The 19,329-nt window shown below is 44.7% G+C and overlaps 1 protein-coding gene across 5 annotated transcripts in view; it reads left to right on the top strand.

Moving 5' to 3' along the window:
* ccdc180 (coiled-coil domain containing 180) overlaps positions 1-19,329 on the top strand; it is a 27,371-nt gene extending 8,042 nt beyond the window's left edge. For 2 of the 5 annotated variants that reach the window (XM_068601736.1, XM_068601740.1), the window contains 22 exons: positions 19-79; positions 180-274; positions 407-588; positions 4,010-4,179; positions 6,329-6,509; positions 8,389-8,535; positions 8,682-8,826; positions 8,919-9,035; positions 9,508-9,585; positions 11,142-11,225; positions 12,165-12,313; positions 12,412-12,470; positions 14,234-14,282; positions 14,397-14,459; positions 15,954-16,020; positions 16,157-16,298; positions 17,529-17,689; positions 17,838-17,963; positions 18,047-18,143; positions 18,221-18,260; positions 18,766-18,919; positions 19,126-19,329. In XM_068601736.1, coding sequence (XP_068457837.1) covers positions 19-79; positions 180-274; positions 407-588; positions 4,010-4,179; positions 6,329-6,509; positions 8,389-8,535; positions 8,682-8,826; positions 8,919-9,035; positions 9,508-9,585; positions 11,142-11,225; positions 12,165-12,313; positions 12,412-12,470; positions 14,234-14,282; positions 14,397-14,459; positions 15,954-16,020; positions 16,157-16,298; positions 17,529-17,689; positions 17,838-17,963; positions 18,047-18,143; positions 18,221-18,260; positions 18,766-18,919; positions 19,126-19,266 — 2,508 coding nt within the window. In that variant the 3' untranslated portion in view covers positions 19,267-19,329. The remainder of the gene's footprint in view (positions 1-18; positions 80-179; positions 275-406; positions 589-4,009; positions 4,180-6,328; positions 6,510-8,388; positions 8,536-8,681; positions 8,827-8,918; positions 9,036-9,507; positions 9,586-11,141; positions 11,226-12,164; positions 12,314-12,411; positions 12,471-14,233; positions 14,283-14,396; positions 14,460-15,953; positions 16,021-16,156; positions 16,299-17,528; positions 17,690-17,837; positions 17,964-18,046; positions 18,144-18,220; positions 18,261-18,765; positions 18,920-19,125) is intronic. The other 3 variants (XM_068601737.1, XM_068601738.1, XM_068601739.1) reach the window with 3 other exon arrangements.

The following is a 19,329-nucleotide window of genomic DNA, read 5'->3' on the forward strand; positions in this document are numbered from 1 at the left end:
TTGTATTTTCCTCCTTAGCATCCAGAAAAACTGCAGAACCAGCATCTGTTCCCCAGCCAGCCAGGTCAGCCTGCTTCAGGTCGGGTCCAGACTAAACTGGTTGGTCCAGACTAAACTGGTTGGTCCAGACTAAACTGGTTGGTCCAGACTAAACTGGTGTGTGTGGTTGTTTTGTGTAGAACACAGTGAGGCAGCGGAGGAACAGAAACCAGAGAAGAAGATGGAGGAAAATGAGTCAGACTCCGCCCAGACCTCTCACGATTGGCTGACTGAGGTGAAGCTCTGACCAATGACAACGATCGACTGCTGATTGCTCCATATGAAATGTGTGTGTATGTGTGTGTGTGTGTGTGTGTGTGTGTGTGTGTGTGTGTGTGTGTGTGTGCGCGTGTGTGTGTGTTTATAGGCGGAATCTTGTCTGCTGGATCTCAGTGACATCAGCAGTGATGTCATGTTTACGTCATCAGGGGGTGTGGCCTATATTGGCCCCGCCTTTAGATGCCCCTCCCCCGACCAGCTGGACGACCTGCAGCAGGAAACACACCTGAGCCTGTTTCCTGTGGATCTGCTCACACACACACTTAGCAGGTACACATACACACACACGCTCACTGAGCAGGTACACGCACACACACGCACACTGAGCAGGTACACACACACACACACACACACACACACACACACACACACACGCACACTGAGCAGGTACACACACACACACACACACACACACGCACACTGAGCAGGTACACACACACACACACACACACACACACACACACGCACACTGAGCAGGTACACACACTCACACACACACACACACACGCACACTGAGCAGGTACACACACACACACACACACACACGCACACTGAGCAGGTACACACACACACACGCACACTGAGCAGGTACACACACACACACACACACTGAGCAGGTACACACACACACACACACTGAGCAGGTACACACACTGAGTGTTGTGTCTACCTGCCAACCCCATTCCACCTCTCCAGCTCCTCCAGAACGCAGCAGCTCGACTGATCTTCATCCTCTTGAAGTTCACCCTCACCTTCATTCCATGAATGTTTCTGTCATCTTCATGCAATGAGCTGTAACTCTGTTATTGATCGTTCTGGTCACATGACATCTGTTGTTGTGTTCATCCTCCTCTGTTGCTCTATGGAGGTTCTTCCTGTTTCCCCGTTAAAGGGTTTTACTGTTTTTATTGGGGAGTTGTTCCTGATCTGATGTGAGGTCCTGGACAGGAAGTCATGAGTACAGACTGTAAAGCCCTCAGAGGAGAATCTTGTGTCTGTGATTCTGGGCTCTACAAAATAAACTGAATTGAATTGAAAAAGCCTCAGCTAAATGACATCTAATGCAATGTAGTGTAATGTAATGTAATGTAATGTAGTGTAGTGTAGTGTAGTGTAGTGTAATGTAGTGTAGTGTAATGTAGTGTAATGTAATGTAATGTAATGTAATGTAATGTAGTGTAATGTAATGTAGTGTAGTGTAGTGTAATGTAATGTAGTGTAGTGTAATGTAGTGTAATGTAATGCAATGTAATGTAGTGTAATGTAATGTAGTGTAGTGTAGTGTAATGTAGTGTAATGTAATGTAATGTAATGTAATGTAGTGTAGTGTAGTGTAATGTAATGTAGTGTAGTGTAATGTAATGTAATGTAGTGTAGTGTAGTGTAATGTAATGTAATGTAGTGTAGTGTAGTGTAATGTAATGTAGTGTAGTGTAGTGTAATGTAATGTAATGTAGTGTAGTGTAGTGTAGTGTAGTGTAATGTAATGTAGTGTAGTGTAATGTAATGTAATGTAATGTAATGTAGTGTAGTGTAGTGTAGTGTAATGTAGTGTAATGTAATGTAATGTAATGTAATGTAATGTAGTGTAGTGTAATGTAGTGTAGTGTAATGTAATGTAATGTAGTGTAGTGTAGTGTAGTGTAATGTAATGTAGTGTAGTGTAATGTAGTGTAATGTAATGCAATGTAATGTAGTGTAATGTAATGTAGTGTAGTGTAGTGTAATGTAGTGTAATGTAATGTAATGTAATGTAATGTAGTGTAGTGTAATGTAATGTAGTGTAGTGTAATGTAATGTAATGTAATGTAGTGTAGTGTAGTGTAATGTAATGTAATGTAGTGTAGTGTAGTGTAGTGTAGTGTAATGTAATGTAATGTAGTGTAATGTAATGTAATGTAGTGTAGTGTAGTGTAGTGTAATGTAATGTAATGTAGTGTAGTGTAGTGTAGTGTAGTGTAATGTAGTGTAGTGTAGTGTAATGTAGTGTAATGTAGTGTAATGTAATGCAATGTAATGTAGTGTAATGTAATGTAGTGTAATGTAGTGTAATGTAATGCAATGTAATGTAGTGTAGTGTAGTGTAGTGTAGTGTAGTGTAGTGTAATGTAATGTAGTGTAGTGTAGTGTAATGTAATGTAATGTAGTGTAGTGTAGTGTAATGTAATGTAATGTAATGTAGTGTAGTGTAGTGTAGTGTAATGTAATGTAGTGTAGTGTAATGTAATGTAATGTAATGTAATGTAGTGTAGTGTAATGTAGTGTAGTGTAATGTAGTGTAATGTAGTGTAATGTAGTGTAGTGTAGTGTAATGTAGTGTAGTGTAGTGTAATGTAATGTAGTGTAGTGTAGTGTAGTGTAGTGTAATGTAATGTAGTGTAGTGTAGTGTAGTGTAGTGTAATGTAATGTAGTGTAGTGTAGTGTAGTGTAATGTAATGTAGTGTAGTGTAGTGTAATGTAATGTAGTGTAGTGTAGTGTAGTGTAATGTAATGTAGTGTAGTGTAGTTTAGTGTAGTGTAATGTAGTGTAGTGTAGTGTAATGTAGTGTAATGTAATGTAGTGTAGTGTAATGTAGTGTAGTGTAGTGTAATGTAGTGTAGTGTAATGTAATGTAATGTAGTGTAGTGTAATGTAGTGTAGTGTAGTGTAGTGTAGTGTAGTGTAATGTAATGTAGTGTAGTGTAGTGTAATGTAATGTAGTGTAGTGTAGTGTAGTGTAGTGTAATGTAATGTAATGTAGTGTAATGTAATGTAGTGTAGTGTAGTGTAGTGTAATGTAATGTAGTGTAGTGTAGTGTAGTGTAATGTAGTGTAGTGTAGTGTAATGTAATGTAGTGTAATGTAATGTAGTGTAATGTAATGTAGTGTAGTGTAGTGTAGTGTAATGTAGTGTAGTGTAATGTAGTGTTGTGTAGTGTAATGTAGTGTAATGTAATGTAGTGTTGTGTAATGTAGTGCAATGTAATGTAATGTAATGTAGTGTAGTGTAGTGTAATGTAGTGTAATGTAATGTAATGTAGTGTAGTGTAATGTAATGTAATGTAATGTAGTGTAGTGTAGTGTAATGTAGTGTAATGTAATGTAGTGTAGTGTAATGTAGTGTAGTGTAGTGTAATGTAGTGTAATGTAATGTAAAGTAGTGTTGTGTAATGTAGTGTTGTGTAGTGTAATGTAGTGTAATGTAATGTAATGTAGTGTTGTGTTGTGTAATGTAGTGTAGTGCTGTGTAGTGTAATGTAATGTAATGTAAAGTAGTGTTGTGTAATGTAGTGTTGTGTAGTGTAATGTAGTGTTGTGTAGTGTAATGTAGTGTAGTGTAATGTAGTGTAGTGTTGTGTATTGTAATGTAATGTAAAGTAGTGTTGTGTAATGTAGTGTAGTGTAAAGTAGTGTTGTGTAATGTAGTGTTGTGTAGTGTAAAGTAGTGTTGTGTAATGTAGTGTTGTGTAGTGTAATGTAGTGTAGTGTAGTGTAATGTAGTGCAGTGTAATGTAGTGTAGTGTTGTGTATTGTAATGTAATGTAAAGTAGTGTTGTGTAATGTAGTGTTGTGTAGTGTAATGTAGTGTAGTGTAGTGTAATGTAGTGCAGTGTAATGTAGTGTAGTGTTGTGTATTGTAATGTAATGTAAAGTAGTGTTGTGTAATGTAGTGTTGTGTAGTGTAATGTAGTGTATTTGTTCTCCTTCAGGATGAGGACTCTCTTCTTCGATCACCTGGAGGAACATTTCCATGACATCCTCAGCTCGGCCGTTGCCATGGTTACGAACAGGAAGGAGGCGGTGCGTTCGGAGCAAGAGCTTCACCTAAAGGAGCTGGACCCCCAACACCTGCAGACCCACATATACCTGCCCCGCCTGGGTAACACACACACACACACACACACAGTCCTGTGTGGACACTCAGCAGCTTAGCCAGAGCTTCTGTTCACATGATCCCTGTTGGCTTCCCCTGACTCTGAGAGAGAACTGTTGTCTCTGCCCTGATGGAACGGCTGCTGGAGACCATCCAGATGTCAAACTGTTCACGTATCTATTCCACTACGTCACATGTGCTTCATGTGCTTCATGTTCGGTACCGAAGGACAAGAAAGCAGCCGTCCAATTAGTACACTCCCCATTTTTAGCAAATTATTGGAGAAAGTAGTTAATCAGACTGGAGATACGTTAGCTGTGGAGTTCCACAAGGAAGTAACTTAGGCCCTTTACTCTTTTCTATTCTCACAAATGATCTCACTTTGTCCATTAAGAAGTCCAACAAGGAAATGTAAGCTGATGACACAACACTGTACAGCAACGCTTCAAACAACCATTCTGACTCAGGATCTGGAGAGAGTGTCTGATTTGGTGAAAGTGAACAAACCAAATGTATTGTGTTTGGCTCAAGGAACATACCTAAAGGTGACACACAGCTTCACCTGCCGATGTCAGGTTCAGCAATAGAACCGGTCCAGAAGACCAACAGCTGTCCTGGTCTGAGCACAGTGACGGCACTGTCACTGAAATGGGAAGGGGGCGGGGCATAGCTATGACCAGAGAGTGCTTTGCTTTTTTAACTCTCTGTTTGTCAGGTGTTACACTCCCTGGTCTTCTGTCATCCATACCGTCCATTCATACCGTCCAGCTGCTAAGAAGGACAAATAAACTACAACTGGTTCAGATTCACACTCAAGTGTTCAATATGAACTAATATAAGACTGCATATTATTTTAGTCGTCACACACACAGCCACTCCTTCTTTGGTCCATGTTCAGTAGTAAGGGTCCCTGTGAGGGACAAACCACTCCTTCTTTGGTCCATGTTCAGTAGTAAGGGTCCCTGTGAGGGACAAGCCACTCCTTCTTTGGTCCATGTTCAGTAGTAAGGGTCCCTGTGAGGGACAAACCACTCCTTCTTTGGTCCATGTTCAGTAGTAAGGGTCCCTGTGAGGGACAAACCACTCCTTCTTTGGTCCATGTTCAGTAGTAAGGGTCCCTGTGAGGGACAAACCACTCCTTCTTTGGTCCATGTTCAGTAGTAAGGGTCCCTGTGAGGGACAAACCACTCCTTCTTTGGTCCATGTTCAGTAGTAAGGGTCCCTGTGAGGGACAAACCACTCCTTCTTTGGTCCATGTTCAGTAGTAAGGGTCCCTGTGAGGGACAAACCACTCCTTCTTTGGTCCATGTTCAGTAGTAAGGGTCCCTGTGAGGGACAAACCACTCCTTCTTTGGTCCATGTTCAGTAGTAAGGGTCCCTGTGAGGGACAAACCACTCCTTCTTTGGTCCATGTTCAGTAGTAAGGGTCACTGTGAGGGACAAACCACTCCTTCTTTGGTCCATGTTCAGTAGTAAGGGTCCCTGTGAGGGACAAACCACTCCTTCTTTGGTCCATGTTCAGTAGTAAGGGTCCCTGTGAGGGACAAACCACTCCTTCTTTGGTCCATGTTCAGTCTGTTTCTTACCTTAAAAATGTTAAAGACCAGCAGTTGATTCACTTTATACAAAAGCAATAAGTGTTTTTCATGCTTTCAGTTCAGTTTTTCTTCCTCGTTGGTAAAAGTCTGTGTTGTCTTGAACAAGTGTCCTGAACATCTTGTGATGTGAGGAAAGTTCTCCTCTTTGAGAGGAGAGTAAAGATCCAGAAGTGATGCTGCTTTAAAGTGCTCTGCATGGATCAGACCTCGGGCGCAAAGTAAAAGCAGCGTCGTTGTATTTCATTCATATCGAGCCGGACTGAGAGAGCCGTCAGACATCAGGTCTGAACTACGTCTGGAGAGATTTAAAGCGGTAAGCCCCTCCCACTGCAAAAAAAAAATGCAAAAAAAAGATGCAGTTAACGCCGTTAAAGGATTGCCAGATTAATCTCACGTTAACAAATTAACTTGCCCAGCCCTGATATATATACATCCTAGTCCTCGAATGCACCAGGTATCTGACTCTACTATCCCTTTCTGTGTGTGTGTGTGTGTGTGTGTGTGTGTGTGTGTGTGTGTGTGTGTGTGTGTGTGTGTGTGTGTGTGTGTGTGTGTAGCTGAGCTGCAGCTGCACAGACAGCAGCTGCTCTCTCTCTGCGTTGACGTCTCTGAGGCGTTGACCTCCTGCAGGTTGGAGCTTAAGGAGCTGCAGACCTCCAGCAGCAGCCGGCAGCAGCAGCTCTACCTCAAGATGAACAACATGGAGGACCAGCTGCTGACGGCCCACAGCAGCCGCCGGTAACACTGATGTGTGCTCAGCTTAACCACTGATCTGTGCTCAGCTCAACCACTGATCTGTGCTCAGCTTAACCACTGATCTGTGCTCAGCTTAACCACTGATCTGTGCTCAGCTTAACCACTGATCTGTGCTCAGTTTAACCACTGATCTGTGCTCAGCTTAACCACTGATCTGTGCTCAGCTTAACCACTGATCTGTGCTCAGCTTAACCACTGATCTGTGCTCAGCTTAACCACTGATCTGTGCTCAGCTTAACCACTGATCTGTGCTCAGCTTAACCACTAATAATAATTGTAGCGGCGTTCCGTCTGCATTTTCATAACGCAGCTAAAGAGCAGCGGGCACTGAGTTTTCTCGCACGCGTGTAAATCAGACCGTCCGATTCCGTTTCTTTGTCCTTTATTTCTTAACCAAAATATACAAAATAATAAACGTTCAAAAACAATATACGGTTCATTGATCACACGGTAAAAAAACTGTCTGCTCTCAACCCTAATGCGGCTCTTTCCACCTCACCTGATGCCATTATGACGTCATTTAAAACACCTGGTGCGAGCGTCTGTCATTAACATAAACATCTTTCAATAAAATTCAAAAATAAAGTTCCTCCGCAGTGAGCATAATTCTACATACTAAATTCTAAATACTTCTGATATTTTAATTAATATAAAACACACTTGTGGCTCTTACAATAATAATAGTTTCAACTTATATAGCGCTTTATATAGTACACAAAGATGCGTTACACAATACACAATAACAGACCCAACAGAACACGAATGTGAAGACAAGAGCAAACAAAAAGAAACAGAATATTTAAGGAAATAAAGAAATAATGAGAAGTAAACAGAAGAGGCTGCGTGGAGCGGAGGACAGGTGCAGAGGTGAACAGGTGAAAGCAGGTTGGAAGAGGTGTGTTTTGAGGGCTTGTTTGAATGATGGGAGGGTGGAGCCTGACAGGTGTGGATGGGAGGGTGTTCCAGAGGGGGGTGCAGCAGCTGAGAAGACCCTGTCGCCCCAGATCCACCACCTGGTCCTGATGGTGTTTAGAGTGGTTGTACCGGCGGACCTGAGGCAACGGGTTGGGGTGTGGAGGGGGAGCAGGTCAGCAAGGTAGGGGGGCCAGGTTGTTTAGGGCTTTGTCGGTGAGGAGATGCAGCTTGTAGTCCATCCTGTACTTAACAGGGAGCCAGTGGAGGTTGTGGAGGACCGGGGTGATGTGATCATAACGTCGGGTGGAGGTGAGCAGTCGGGCGGCAGAGTTTTGGACATATTGAAGTTTATTGAGGATTGTGGTGGGTGAGCCGTAGAGGATGCTGTTGCAGTAGTCGAGTCTGGATGTTGTGAGGTGCGTGGATGATTATTTCGGTGGTGGCAGAGGACAGAGAGGGTCGGAGGCGTGCAATGTTCCTGAGGTGAAAGAAGGCAGTTTTGGTGATGTGGTTGGCGTGGTGCAGGAAAGAGAGGGCGGGGTCGAGGATGATGCCGAGGTTGCGGACCTAGGTGGAGGGGGTGACAATGGAGCCGTCAATGTTCAGAGTGAAGGTCTGGGCGGAGCGGGTGAGGGTGTTAGGTCAGATGATGAGTATTTCAGATTTGTTGGTGTTGAGTTTGAGAGAGTTTTGTTGCATCCATAATTGTATTTCAGTGAGACAGGTGGTGAGAGAGGAGTGGGTGGCAGAGCTGATGGTCTTGGATGAGAGATAGAGTTGGGTGTCGTCGGCGCAGCAGTGGAAATTGAGACCATGACGGCGAATGATTTGTCCAAGAGGAAGGATGTAGATGATGAAGAGGAGGGGACCAAGGACGGAACCTTGGGGGACACCATAGGAGCCTGATGACTGAACTGTGGTCAGCTTGACCTCTGTCTGTCTGCAGGCTGCAGGCGGTGAGCTCCACCCTGCAGGACTGTCTGGATCAACATATCAAACACACCCAGCACTGCCAGACCACCTTCAGACAGACAGTTCACAACAGACTGAAGCAGGCCCGACACAGAACAACCCAGCTGCTCACCTCCTTCAGGTAACATCTGGACACCAGGAAGACCAGATCATCCACATACTGTTCACTATGAGCAGGGTTCACCTGGGCAGGGTTCACCTGGACAGGTGTCCAGACTATCACAGGGTCAAAGTTCCACTCTAAAGAAAGGTGTTCTCCTCCTGCAGGTTGTTCAGTGAAGGAGGTGACTTTGCTCCTCAGGAGCTGAAGGTGTTTCAGAAGCGGCTGAAGGAGGAAACCAAGCAGATCGGTTTGACGGAGGACTCCATTTACGCTGAGCTGGAGCTGTTTGAGTCCAAGAGCTTAAAGCAGGTGTGACTCTAAATGAAGAGCAGCTCAGTTCAAACCTGTTCATATCTACCTTTTATATTTACCTGTCAAATGACAACGCTTCACTTCTCCAGCTGAAGGAGGCGTCGGGTCGGCAGGAGGAGAAACTCTCCTTCCTGAAGTCTGAGGTGGAGTTCATGGAGAAGACCAAGAAGATCTGCAGCAGCACACAATTTCACATCAAGGCAGAGGTACCTGTCTGTCTGCCTGTCTGTCTGCCTGCCTGCCTGTCTCTCTGTCTGCCTGTCTGCCTGTCTGTCTGTCTGCCTGTCTGTCTGTCTGTCTGTCTGTCTGTCTGTCTGTCTGTCTGTCTGTCTGTCTGTCTGCCTGCCTGTCTGTCTGTCTGTCTGTCTGTCTGCCTGCCTGTCTGCCTGTCTGTCTGTCTGTCTGTCTGTCTGTCTGTCTGTCTGTCTGCCTGCCTGTCTGTCTGTCTGTCTGTCTGCCTGTCTGTCTGTCTGTCTGTCTGTCTGCCTGCCTGTCTGTCTGTCTGCCTGTCTGTCTGTCTGCCTGCCTGTCTGTCTGTCTGCCTGTCTGTCTGCCTGTCTGTCTGTCTGTCTGTCTGTCTGTCTGTCTGTCTGTCTGCCTGTCTGTCTGTCTGTCTGTCTGTCTGTCTGTCTGTCTGTCTGTCTGTCTGACTCTCTTTATTTAACTTGTTTGAATCAGGCAGCCAGCAGTAAACGACAGCAGATTGTGATCAGCAGCATGTTGGAGGATCTGAGGAGGATGCTGGAGAACACACAGGTACGCACGGGTACACACAGGTACGCACGGGTACACACAGGTACGCACGGGTACACACAGGTACGCACGGGTACACACAGGTACGCACGGGTACACACAGGTACGCACGGGTACACACGGGTACACACGGGTACACACGGGTACGCACGGGTACACACAGGTACGCACGGGTACACACAGGTACGCACGGGTACACACAGGTACGCACGGGTACACACAGGTACGCACGGGTACACACAGGTACGCACGGGTACACACAGGTACGCACGGGTACACACAGGTACGCACGGGTACACACAGGTACGCACGGGTACACACAGGTACGCACGGGTACACACGGGTACACACGGGTACGCACGGGTACGCACGGGTACGCACGGGTACACACAGGTACACACGGGTACGCACGGGTACTCACGGGTACGCACGGGTACTCACGGGTACACACAGGTACACACAGGTACACACGGGTACGCACGGGTACACACGGGTACGCACGGGTACACACGGGTACACACGGGTACACACGGGTACACACGGGTACGCACGGGTACACACAGGTACACACAGGTACGCACGGGTACTCACGGGTACGCACGGGTACACACGGGTACACACGGGTACACACGGGTACACACGGGTACACACAGGTACGCACAGGTACGCACAGGTACGCACAGGTACGCACGGGTACACACGGGTACGCACGGGTACACACGGGTACACACGGGTACACACGGGTACACACGGGTACACACGGGTACGCACGGGTACACACAGGTACACACAGGTACGCACGGGTACTCACGGGTACGCACGGGTACACACGGGTACACACGGGTACACACAGGTACACACAGATACACACAGATACACACGGGTACGCACGGGTACACACGGGTACGCACGGGTACGCTCGGGTACACTCGGGTACACACGGGTACACACGGGTACACACGGGTACGCACGGGTACACACGGGTACACACGGGTACACATGGGTACGCACGGGTACACACAGGTACACTCGGGTACACTCGGGTACACACATGTATTTGGGTGGTAATGTACTTTTGTGAATAAGCACGGTGAAGAAAGAACAAGAGATCAATATCCGTTAACTCTGTCTGTCTTCCTGTCTGTCTGTCTTCCTGTCTATCTGTCTTCCTGTCTGTCTGTCTTCCTGTCTATCTGTCTTCCTGTCTGTCTGTCTTCCTGTCTATCTGTCTTCCTGTCTATCTGTCTTCCTCTCTGTCTGTCTTCCTGTCTATCTGTCTTCCTGTCTATCTGTCTTCCTCTCTGTCTGTCTTCCTCTCTGTCTGTCTTCCTGTCTATCTGTCTTCCTGTCTATCTGTCTTCCTGTCTATCTGTTTTCCTGTCTATCTGTCTTCCTCTCTGTCTGTCTTCCTCTCTGTCTGTCTTCCTCTCTGTCTGTCTTCCTGTCTGTCTGTCTTCCTCTCTGTCTGTCTTCCTCTCTGTCTGTCTTCCTGTCTATCTGTCTTCCTGTCTGTCTGTCTGTCTGTCTTCCTCTCTGTCTGTCTTCCTCTCTGTCTGCAGGTGTCTCCAGATCAGGTGTGTTCTTTCCTGTCATCAGTCAATGAAGAACTCAAGAAACGCTGTCAGTACCTGGACTTGTCATTGGTAGGGTTCCTCTTGTCTCCAGCTTCCACCACCTGGTCTGCATCCTGTATGTCTGGACTATTTATTTACCTGTTATCTACCTGTTATATACCTGTTATCTACCTGTTATCCACCTGTTATCTACCTGTTATTTACCTGTTATCTATCTGTTATCTACCTGTTATCCACCTGTTATCTACCTGTTATTTACCTGTTATCTACCTGTTATCCACCTGTTATCTACCTGTTATATACCTGTTATCCACCTGTTATTTACCTGTTATCTACCTGTTATCCACCTGTTATTTACCTGTTATCTATCTGTTATCTACCTGTTATTTACCTGTTATTTACCTGTTATTTACCTGTTATCTACCTGTTATCTACCTGTTATATACCTGTTATTTACCTGTTATCTACCTGTTATCTACCTGTTATCCACCTGTTATTTACCTGTTATCTATCTGTTATCTACCTGTTATCCACCTGTTATCTACCTGTTATCCACCTGTTATTTACCTGTTATCTACCTGTTATCCACCTGTTATTTACCTGTTATCTATCTGTTATCTATCTGTTATCCACCTGTTATCTACCTGTTATCTACCTGTTATCTACCTGTTATCTACCTGTTATCTATCTGTTATCTACCTGTTATCCACCTGTTATTTACCTGTTATCTATCTGTTATCTACCTGTTATCCACCTGTTATTTACCTGTTATCTACCTGTTATCCACCTGTTATTTACCTGTTATCTATCTGTTATCTACCTGTTATCCACCTGTTATTTACCTGTTATCTACCTGTTATCCACCTGTTATTTACCTGTTATCTATCTGTTATCTACCTGTTATCTACCTGTTATCCACCTGTGTGGCGGCATGTCTTTTGGTCTTGGACACATGGCGTCATCTCTGTGATCTCCACGTGTTTCCTCTTGTGTGTGTTCTCTGGTCAGGACGCCACGTGGCAGGAAAGCCTCTCACTTCTTCCTCCATCCAGGAAGCAGGTGCGGTCAGCACCACCTGCTGGTTTACTGCAGAAAAGCAGGACAGGTGTGGACCTCCTGGAGGACCCAGTTGTAGGCGTCATCCAGTCCCTGAACCGGTACCTCACTCATCCTGCTGAGTAATACTTGGGAGTACTGTCAGTACTGTGTGTACTGCCTGATGATAACACAAGTACTGCTTTCTCTGTCCAACCAGGTTGTGTGTGAGCCAAGAGGGCGGAGCCTCAGAGCGAGAGGCCGGAGGACCAGCTGCAGGTAACTACTCCTGTCTGGAGGGTCCAAACGCTGAGGTGCTGAGGTGCTGCCTGGCTGGAAGGACTGTTCTCCTCAGACTGATATGATATATATACCTGTACTTATATGATATATATATGTACTTACATAATATATACCTGTACTTATATGATATATATGTACTTATATAATATATACCTGTACTTATATGATATATATATATGTACTTACATAATATATACCTGTACTTATATGATATATATGTACTTACATAATATATACCTGTACTTATATGATATATATGTACTTATATAATATATACCTGTACTTATATGATATATATATGTACTTACATAATATATACCTGTACTTATATGATATATATATGTACTTACATAATATATACCTGTACTTATATGATATATATGTACTTATATAATATATACCTGTACTTATATGATATATATGTACTTACATAATATATACCTGTACTTATATGATATATATGTACTTATATAATATATACCTGTACTTATATGATATATATGTACTTACATAATATATACCTGTACTTATATGATATATATGTACTTATATAATATATACCTGTACTTATATGATATATATGTACTTATATAATATATACCTGTACTTATATGATATATATATGTACTTACATAATATATACCTGTACTTATATGATATATATGTACTTATATAATATATACCTGTACTTATATGATATATATGTACTTATATAATATATACCTGTACTTATATGATATATATATATACTTATATAATATATACCTGTACTTATATGATATATATATGTACTTATATAATATATACCTGTACTTATATGATATATATATGTACTTATATAATATATACCTGTACTTATATGATATATATATGTACTTACATAATATATACCTGTACTTATATGATATATATGTACTTATATGATATATACCTGTACTTATATGATATATATATGTACTTATATAATATATACCTGTACTTATATGATATATATATGTACTTACATAATATATACCTGTACTTATATGATATATATATGTACTTACATAATATATACCTGTACTTATATGATATATATGTACTTATATAATATATACCTGTACTTATATGATATATATATGTACTTATATAATATATACCTGTACTTATATGATATATATGTACTTACATAATATATACCTGTACTTATATGATATATATGTACTTATATGATATATACCTGTACTTATATGATATATATATGTACTTATATAATATATACCTGTACTTATATGATATATATATATGTACTTACATAATATATACCTGTACTTATATGATATATATGTACTTACATAATATATACCTGTACTTATATGATATATATGTACTTATATAATATATACCTGTACTTATATGATATATATGTACTTATATAATATATACCTGTACTTATATGACATATATATATGTATACTTATATGATATATATATATGTATATATATATGATATATATGTATACTTATATGATATATATATATATACTTATATGATATATATATATGTATACTTATATGATATATATGTATATGATATATATATATTATATATATCATATACATATATATATATATATATATATATATATATATATATACATATATATATATATATATATATATATGTATATGATATATATGTTTATAAGTACGACTCCATTCAGTGAACCTCTGTAAGTCATCATGTCACTGATCTACAGGTCAGAGTCCTGTCCAGCAGAAATGTACTGAGTCCGTCAGTACACTGAGGTACACACACACACACACACACACACACACACACACACACACACACACACACACACACACACACACACAATTAATCACAATTCATACTAAAGTGTGTGTGTGTGGGGGGGGCAGCAAATCCATCAGGACTGAAAGAAAGTTCCAGGTTTTTGGACCAGAACCAGAAGAGAACCCACAGTGAGCACCTGTCTCACCTGTTGACCACCTGTCTCACCTGTTGACCACCTGTCTCACCTGTTGACCACCTGTCTCACCTGTTGACCACTTGTCCCACCTGTTGACCACCTGTCTCACCTGTTGACCACCTGTCTCACCTGTTGACCACCTATCTCACCTGTTGACCACCTGTCTCACCTGTTGACCACTTGTCCCACCTGTTGACCACCTGTCTCACCTGTTGACCACTTGTACCACCTGTTGACCAACTATCTCACCTGTTGACCACCTGTCTCACCTGTTGACCACCTATCTCACCTGTTGACCACCTGTCTCACCTGTTGACCACCTATCTCACCTGTTGACCACCTGTCTCACCTGTTGACCACTTGTCCCACTTGTTGACCACCTGTTGACCACCTGTCTCACCTGTTGACCACTTGTCTCACCTGTTGACCACCTGTCTCACCTGTTGACCACTTGTCCCACCTGTTGACCACCTATCTCACCTGTTGACCACCTGTCTCACCTGTTGACCACTTGTCTCACCTGTTGACCACCTGTCTCACCTGTTGACCACTTGTCCCACCTGTTGACCACCTATCTCACCTGTTGACCACCTGTCTCACCTGTTGACCACTTGTCTCACCTGTTGACCACCTATCTCACCTGTTGACCACTTGTCCCACCTGTTGACCACCTATCTCACCTGTTGACCACCTATCTCACCTGTTGACCACCTGTCTCACCTGTTGACCACCTGTCTCACCTGTTGACCACCTATCTCACCTGTTGACCACCTGTCTCACCTGTTGACCACTTGTCCCACCTGTTGACCACCTGTCTCACCTGTTGACCACTTGTACCACCTGTTGACCAACTATCTCACCTGTTGACCACCTGTCTCACCTGTTGACCACCTATCTCACCTGTTGACCACCTGTCTCACCTGTTGACCACCTATCTCACCTGTTGACCACCTGTCTCACCTGTTGACCACTTGTCCCACTTGTTGACCACCTGTTGACCACCTGTCTCACCTGTTGACCACTTGTCTCACCTGTTGACCACCTGTCTCACCTGTTGACCACTTGTCCCACCTGTTGACCACCTATCTCACCTGTTGACCACCTGTCTCACCTGTTGACCACTTGTCTCACCTGTTGACCACCTGTCTCACCTGTTGACCACTTGTCCCACCTGTTGACCACCTATCTCACCTGTTGACCACCTGTCTCACCTGTTGACCACTTGTCTCACCTGTTGACCACCTATCTCACCTGTTGACCACTTGTCCCACCTGTTGACCACCTATCTCACCTGTTGACCACCTATCTCACCTGTTGACCACCTGTCTCACCTGTTGACCACCTGTCTCACCTGTTGACCACCTGTCTCACCTGTTGACCACCTATCTCACCTGTTGACCACCTGTCTCACCTGTTGACTACCTGTCTCACCTGTTGATCACCTGTCCCACCTGTTGACCACCTGTCTCACTGTGTTGTGTTGCAGCTCCTTCAGCTCCACTCTGAACTCTGTGTTGTGGAGATCCAACGACGTCCTCCTGCTGGTTGCTGAGGTAACAGAGACTCAGAGTGATCTGTCTGTCTGTCTGTCTGTCTGTCTGTCTGTCTGTCTGTCTGTCTGTCTGTCTGTCTGTCTGCCTGCTTGTCTGACCTTCCTGTCTCTCTCTCGGTCACCTGTCTGTCTCTCAGGACTTCTACCGCAGTGATCGTTGTGGTCTCAGCACTTCTCTTCTAGTTCCTGACAGTTTGGACCAATGGGCTGAGAGCATGCAGCAAAGGCTGCTGGGATACCAGGAACAGATCAGGAAGTTTCTGAACACCAGCAGAGAGGGTACACTCACCTACACACACACACACACACACACACCTACACACTCACACACACACACACACCTACACACACACACACTCACACACACACACACACACACACTCACCTACACACCTACACACACACACACTCACTTACACACACACACACACACACTCACCTACACACACTCACCTACACACACACACACACACACACCTACACACTCACACACACACACACACACACACACACACTCACCTACACACCTACACACACACACACTCACTTACACACACACACACACACACTCACCTACACACACTCACCTACACACACACACACCTACACACACTCACCTACACACACACACCTACACACACACACACCTACTCACACACACACCTACACACACACCTACACACACACACCTACACACACACACACACACTCACCTACACACACACACACACACACACACACACCTACACACACTCACCTACACACACACACACCTACACACACTCACCTACACACACACACCTACACACACACACACCTACACACACTCACCTACACACACACACACCTACACACACACACACACTCACCTACACACACACACACACACACACTCACCTACACACCTACACACACACTCACCTACACACACACACACCTACACACACTCACCTACACACACACACACTCACCTACACACACACACACCTACACACACTCACCTACACACACACTCACCTACACACACACACACCTACACACACTCACCTACACACACACACACACACACCTACACACACACACCTACACACGCACACACAGTCACCTACACACACACCTACACACACACACACTCACCTACACACACACACACACTCACCTACACACACACACACACACACCTACACACACACACACACTCACCTACACACACACACACACACCTACACACACACACACACTCACCTACACACACACACACACCTACACGCACACCTACACACACACACACAGTCACCTACACACACACACACACACACACCTACACACACACCTACACACACACACACTCACCTACACAAACACACTCACCTACACACACACACACCTACACACACTCACCTACACACACACACACACATACTATGAGGACGTCATTGATGTAAACCAGGTCAGAGTGATGTCCTCACACATATAGAACAACACGTTTCCACCTGTCTGTCTCTCCAGAGCTGCACACACAGCTGTCTCTGTTGGGGACCGTCCTGCTTTCACTTCCTGAAGCTTTGATCAGTAACCACGAGCAGCGACAGGGGGCGGGGCTTATGGAGGAGGTGGGCCGAGTCCAGGTGAAGCAGGAAGTAATGCTGGCAGCAAGCGAGAAGGACAAGGTCTGTCTACCTGTCTGCCTACCTGCCTGTCTCACCTGTCTGTCTACCTGTCTGCCTACCTGTCTGCCTACCTGTCTCACCTGTCTGTCCACCTGTCTGCCTACCTTCCTGTCTCACCTGTCCATCTTCCTGTCTGTCCTCACCTCAGCAGGTGAATGTGCGCGCGCTGCGCGTGTCCCTGAGAGATGAGGATCTTCAGGCAGTGAGCGGCAGAGAGGAGCTCAGACAGCAGCAGCTGCACAGCGCCGTCTGCTGTCTGCATCTGGAACTACAGGTAGGAGGGGGCGGGGTCAGTGTGACACCTGTGAGCTGCACACCTGTCCCCCTGCAGCACCTGTGTGTGTTCTGTGAGTCCAGGTGAGCCTGAGAGTCTGGGGGGAGGAGTTTGTGACATCACTGGCCTCTCTGACAGAACAACTGCTCGCTCAGCTGGACCAGCTGCTCACACCTGCAGGTAAACTCACCTGAGAGCTCCTGGAATGGTGGCACCTGAGACCTTAAGGTCATTACATTTCCTGTTTGTTTCCATAGAAACCGAGGGACCGGTAGGAACACACTGCTCAGTCAGCAGGTAACAGCTGACCTCTAACACCTGACCTTTAACCTCTAACACCTGACCTTTGACCTCTAACACATGATCGTTGACCTCTAACATCTGACCTTTGACCTCCAACACCTGACCTCCAACACCTGACCTCCAACACCTGACCCCTAACACCTGACCTCTAACACCTGACCTCCAACACCTGACCTCCAACACCTGACCCCTAACACCTGCCCTCTAACACCTGACCTCCAACACCTGACCTCCAACACCTGACCTCTAACACCTGACCTTTGACCTCTAACACCTGACCTCCAACACCTGACCTCTAACTCCTGACCTCTAACACCTGACCTCTAACATCTGACCTTTGACCTCTGACCAGCTGTCATTGTAACATCAGAGCAATGTGATACAAATATAAATAAACCATTTTACAGCCTACGTGTGTGTGTGTGTGTGTGTGTGTGTGTGTGTGTGTGTGTGTGTGTGCATGCATGCGTGCGTGCGTGTGTGTGTGTGTGTGTGTCAGGACCTGGTCAGGTATCCCGTACCTGCACCCCCCCACTGACAGCAATGACGACCCGCCATCCAGCGTTACCATGGCAACAACAGCATCCCTCACCACAACCAGGTGCACTCTGGGACATCAGGCGGTCATTGAGCAGAGAGACGCTGCTGTGAAGGTACACACACACACACACACACACACACACACACACACACCGAACGTAATGTTTATATCATGTGTTTGTGTGTCTGTGTGTGTCTGTGTGTGTTTGTGTGTCTGTGTGTGTATGTGTATGTGTGTTTGTGTGTCTGTGTGTGTGTCTGTGTGTGTGTGTATGTGTGTCTGTGTGTGTGTGTGTGTCTGTGTGTGTGTGTGTCTCAGAGGTTCGAGCAGCTGTTCAGGTCGGAGTCGTTACGTTCAGACGACAACAAGCGAAGAAGACTGAGTGAACTAAAGAGCTGGAACACACACTGGAGACAGCAGATACACACTCTGACACACACTCTGACACACACTCACTGACGCACACACACACACACACACACACTGTGTTGATGTCTGTCAATAAACCACAGAAGAAGAAGA

The sequence above is a fragment of the Clinocottus analis genome, unplaced genomic scaffold (genome assembly GCF_023055335.1).
Source record: "Clinocottus analis isolate CAN_PGR_092001 unplaced genomic scaffold, fCliAna1.0.p SCAF_53, whole genome shotgun sequence".
Lineage (NCBI taxonomy): Eukaryota > Metazoa > Chordata > Actinopteri > Perciformes > Cottidae > Clinocottus > Clinocottus analis.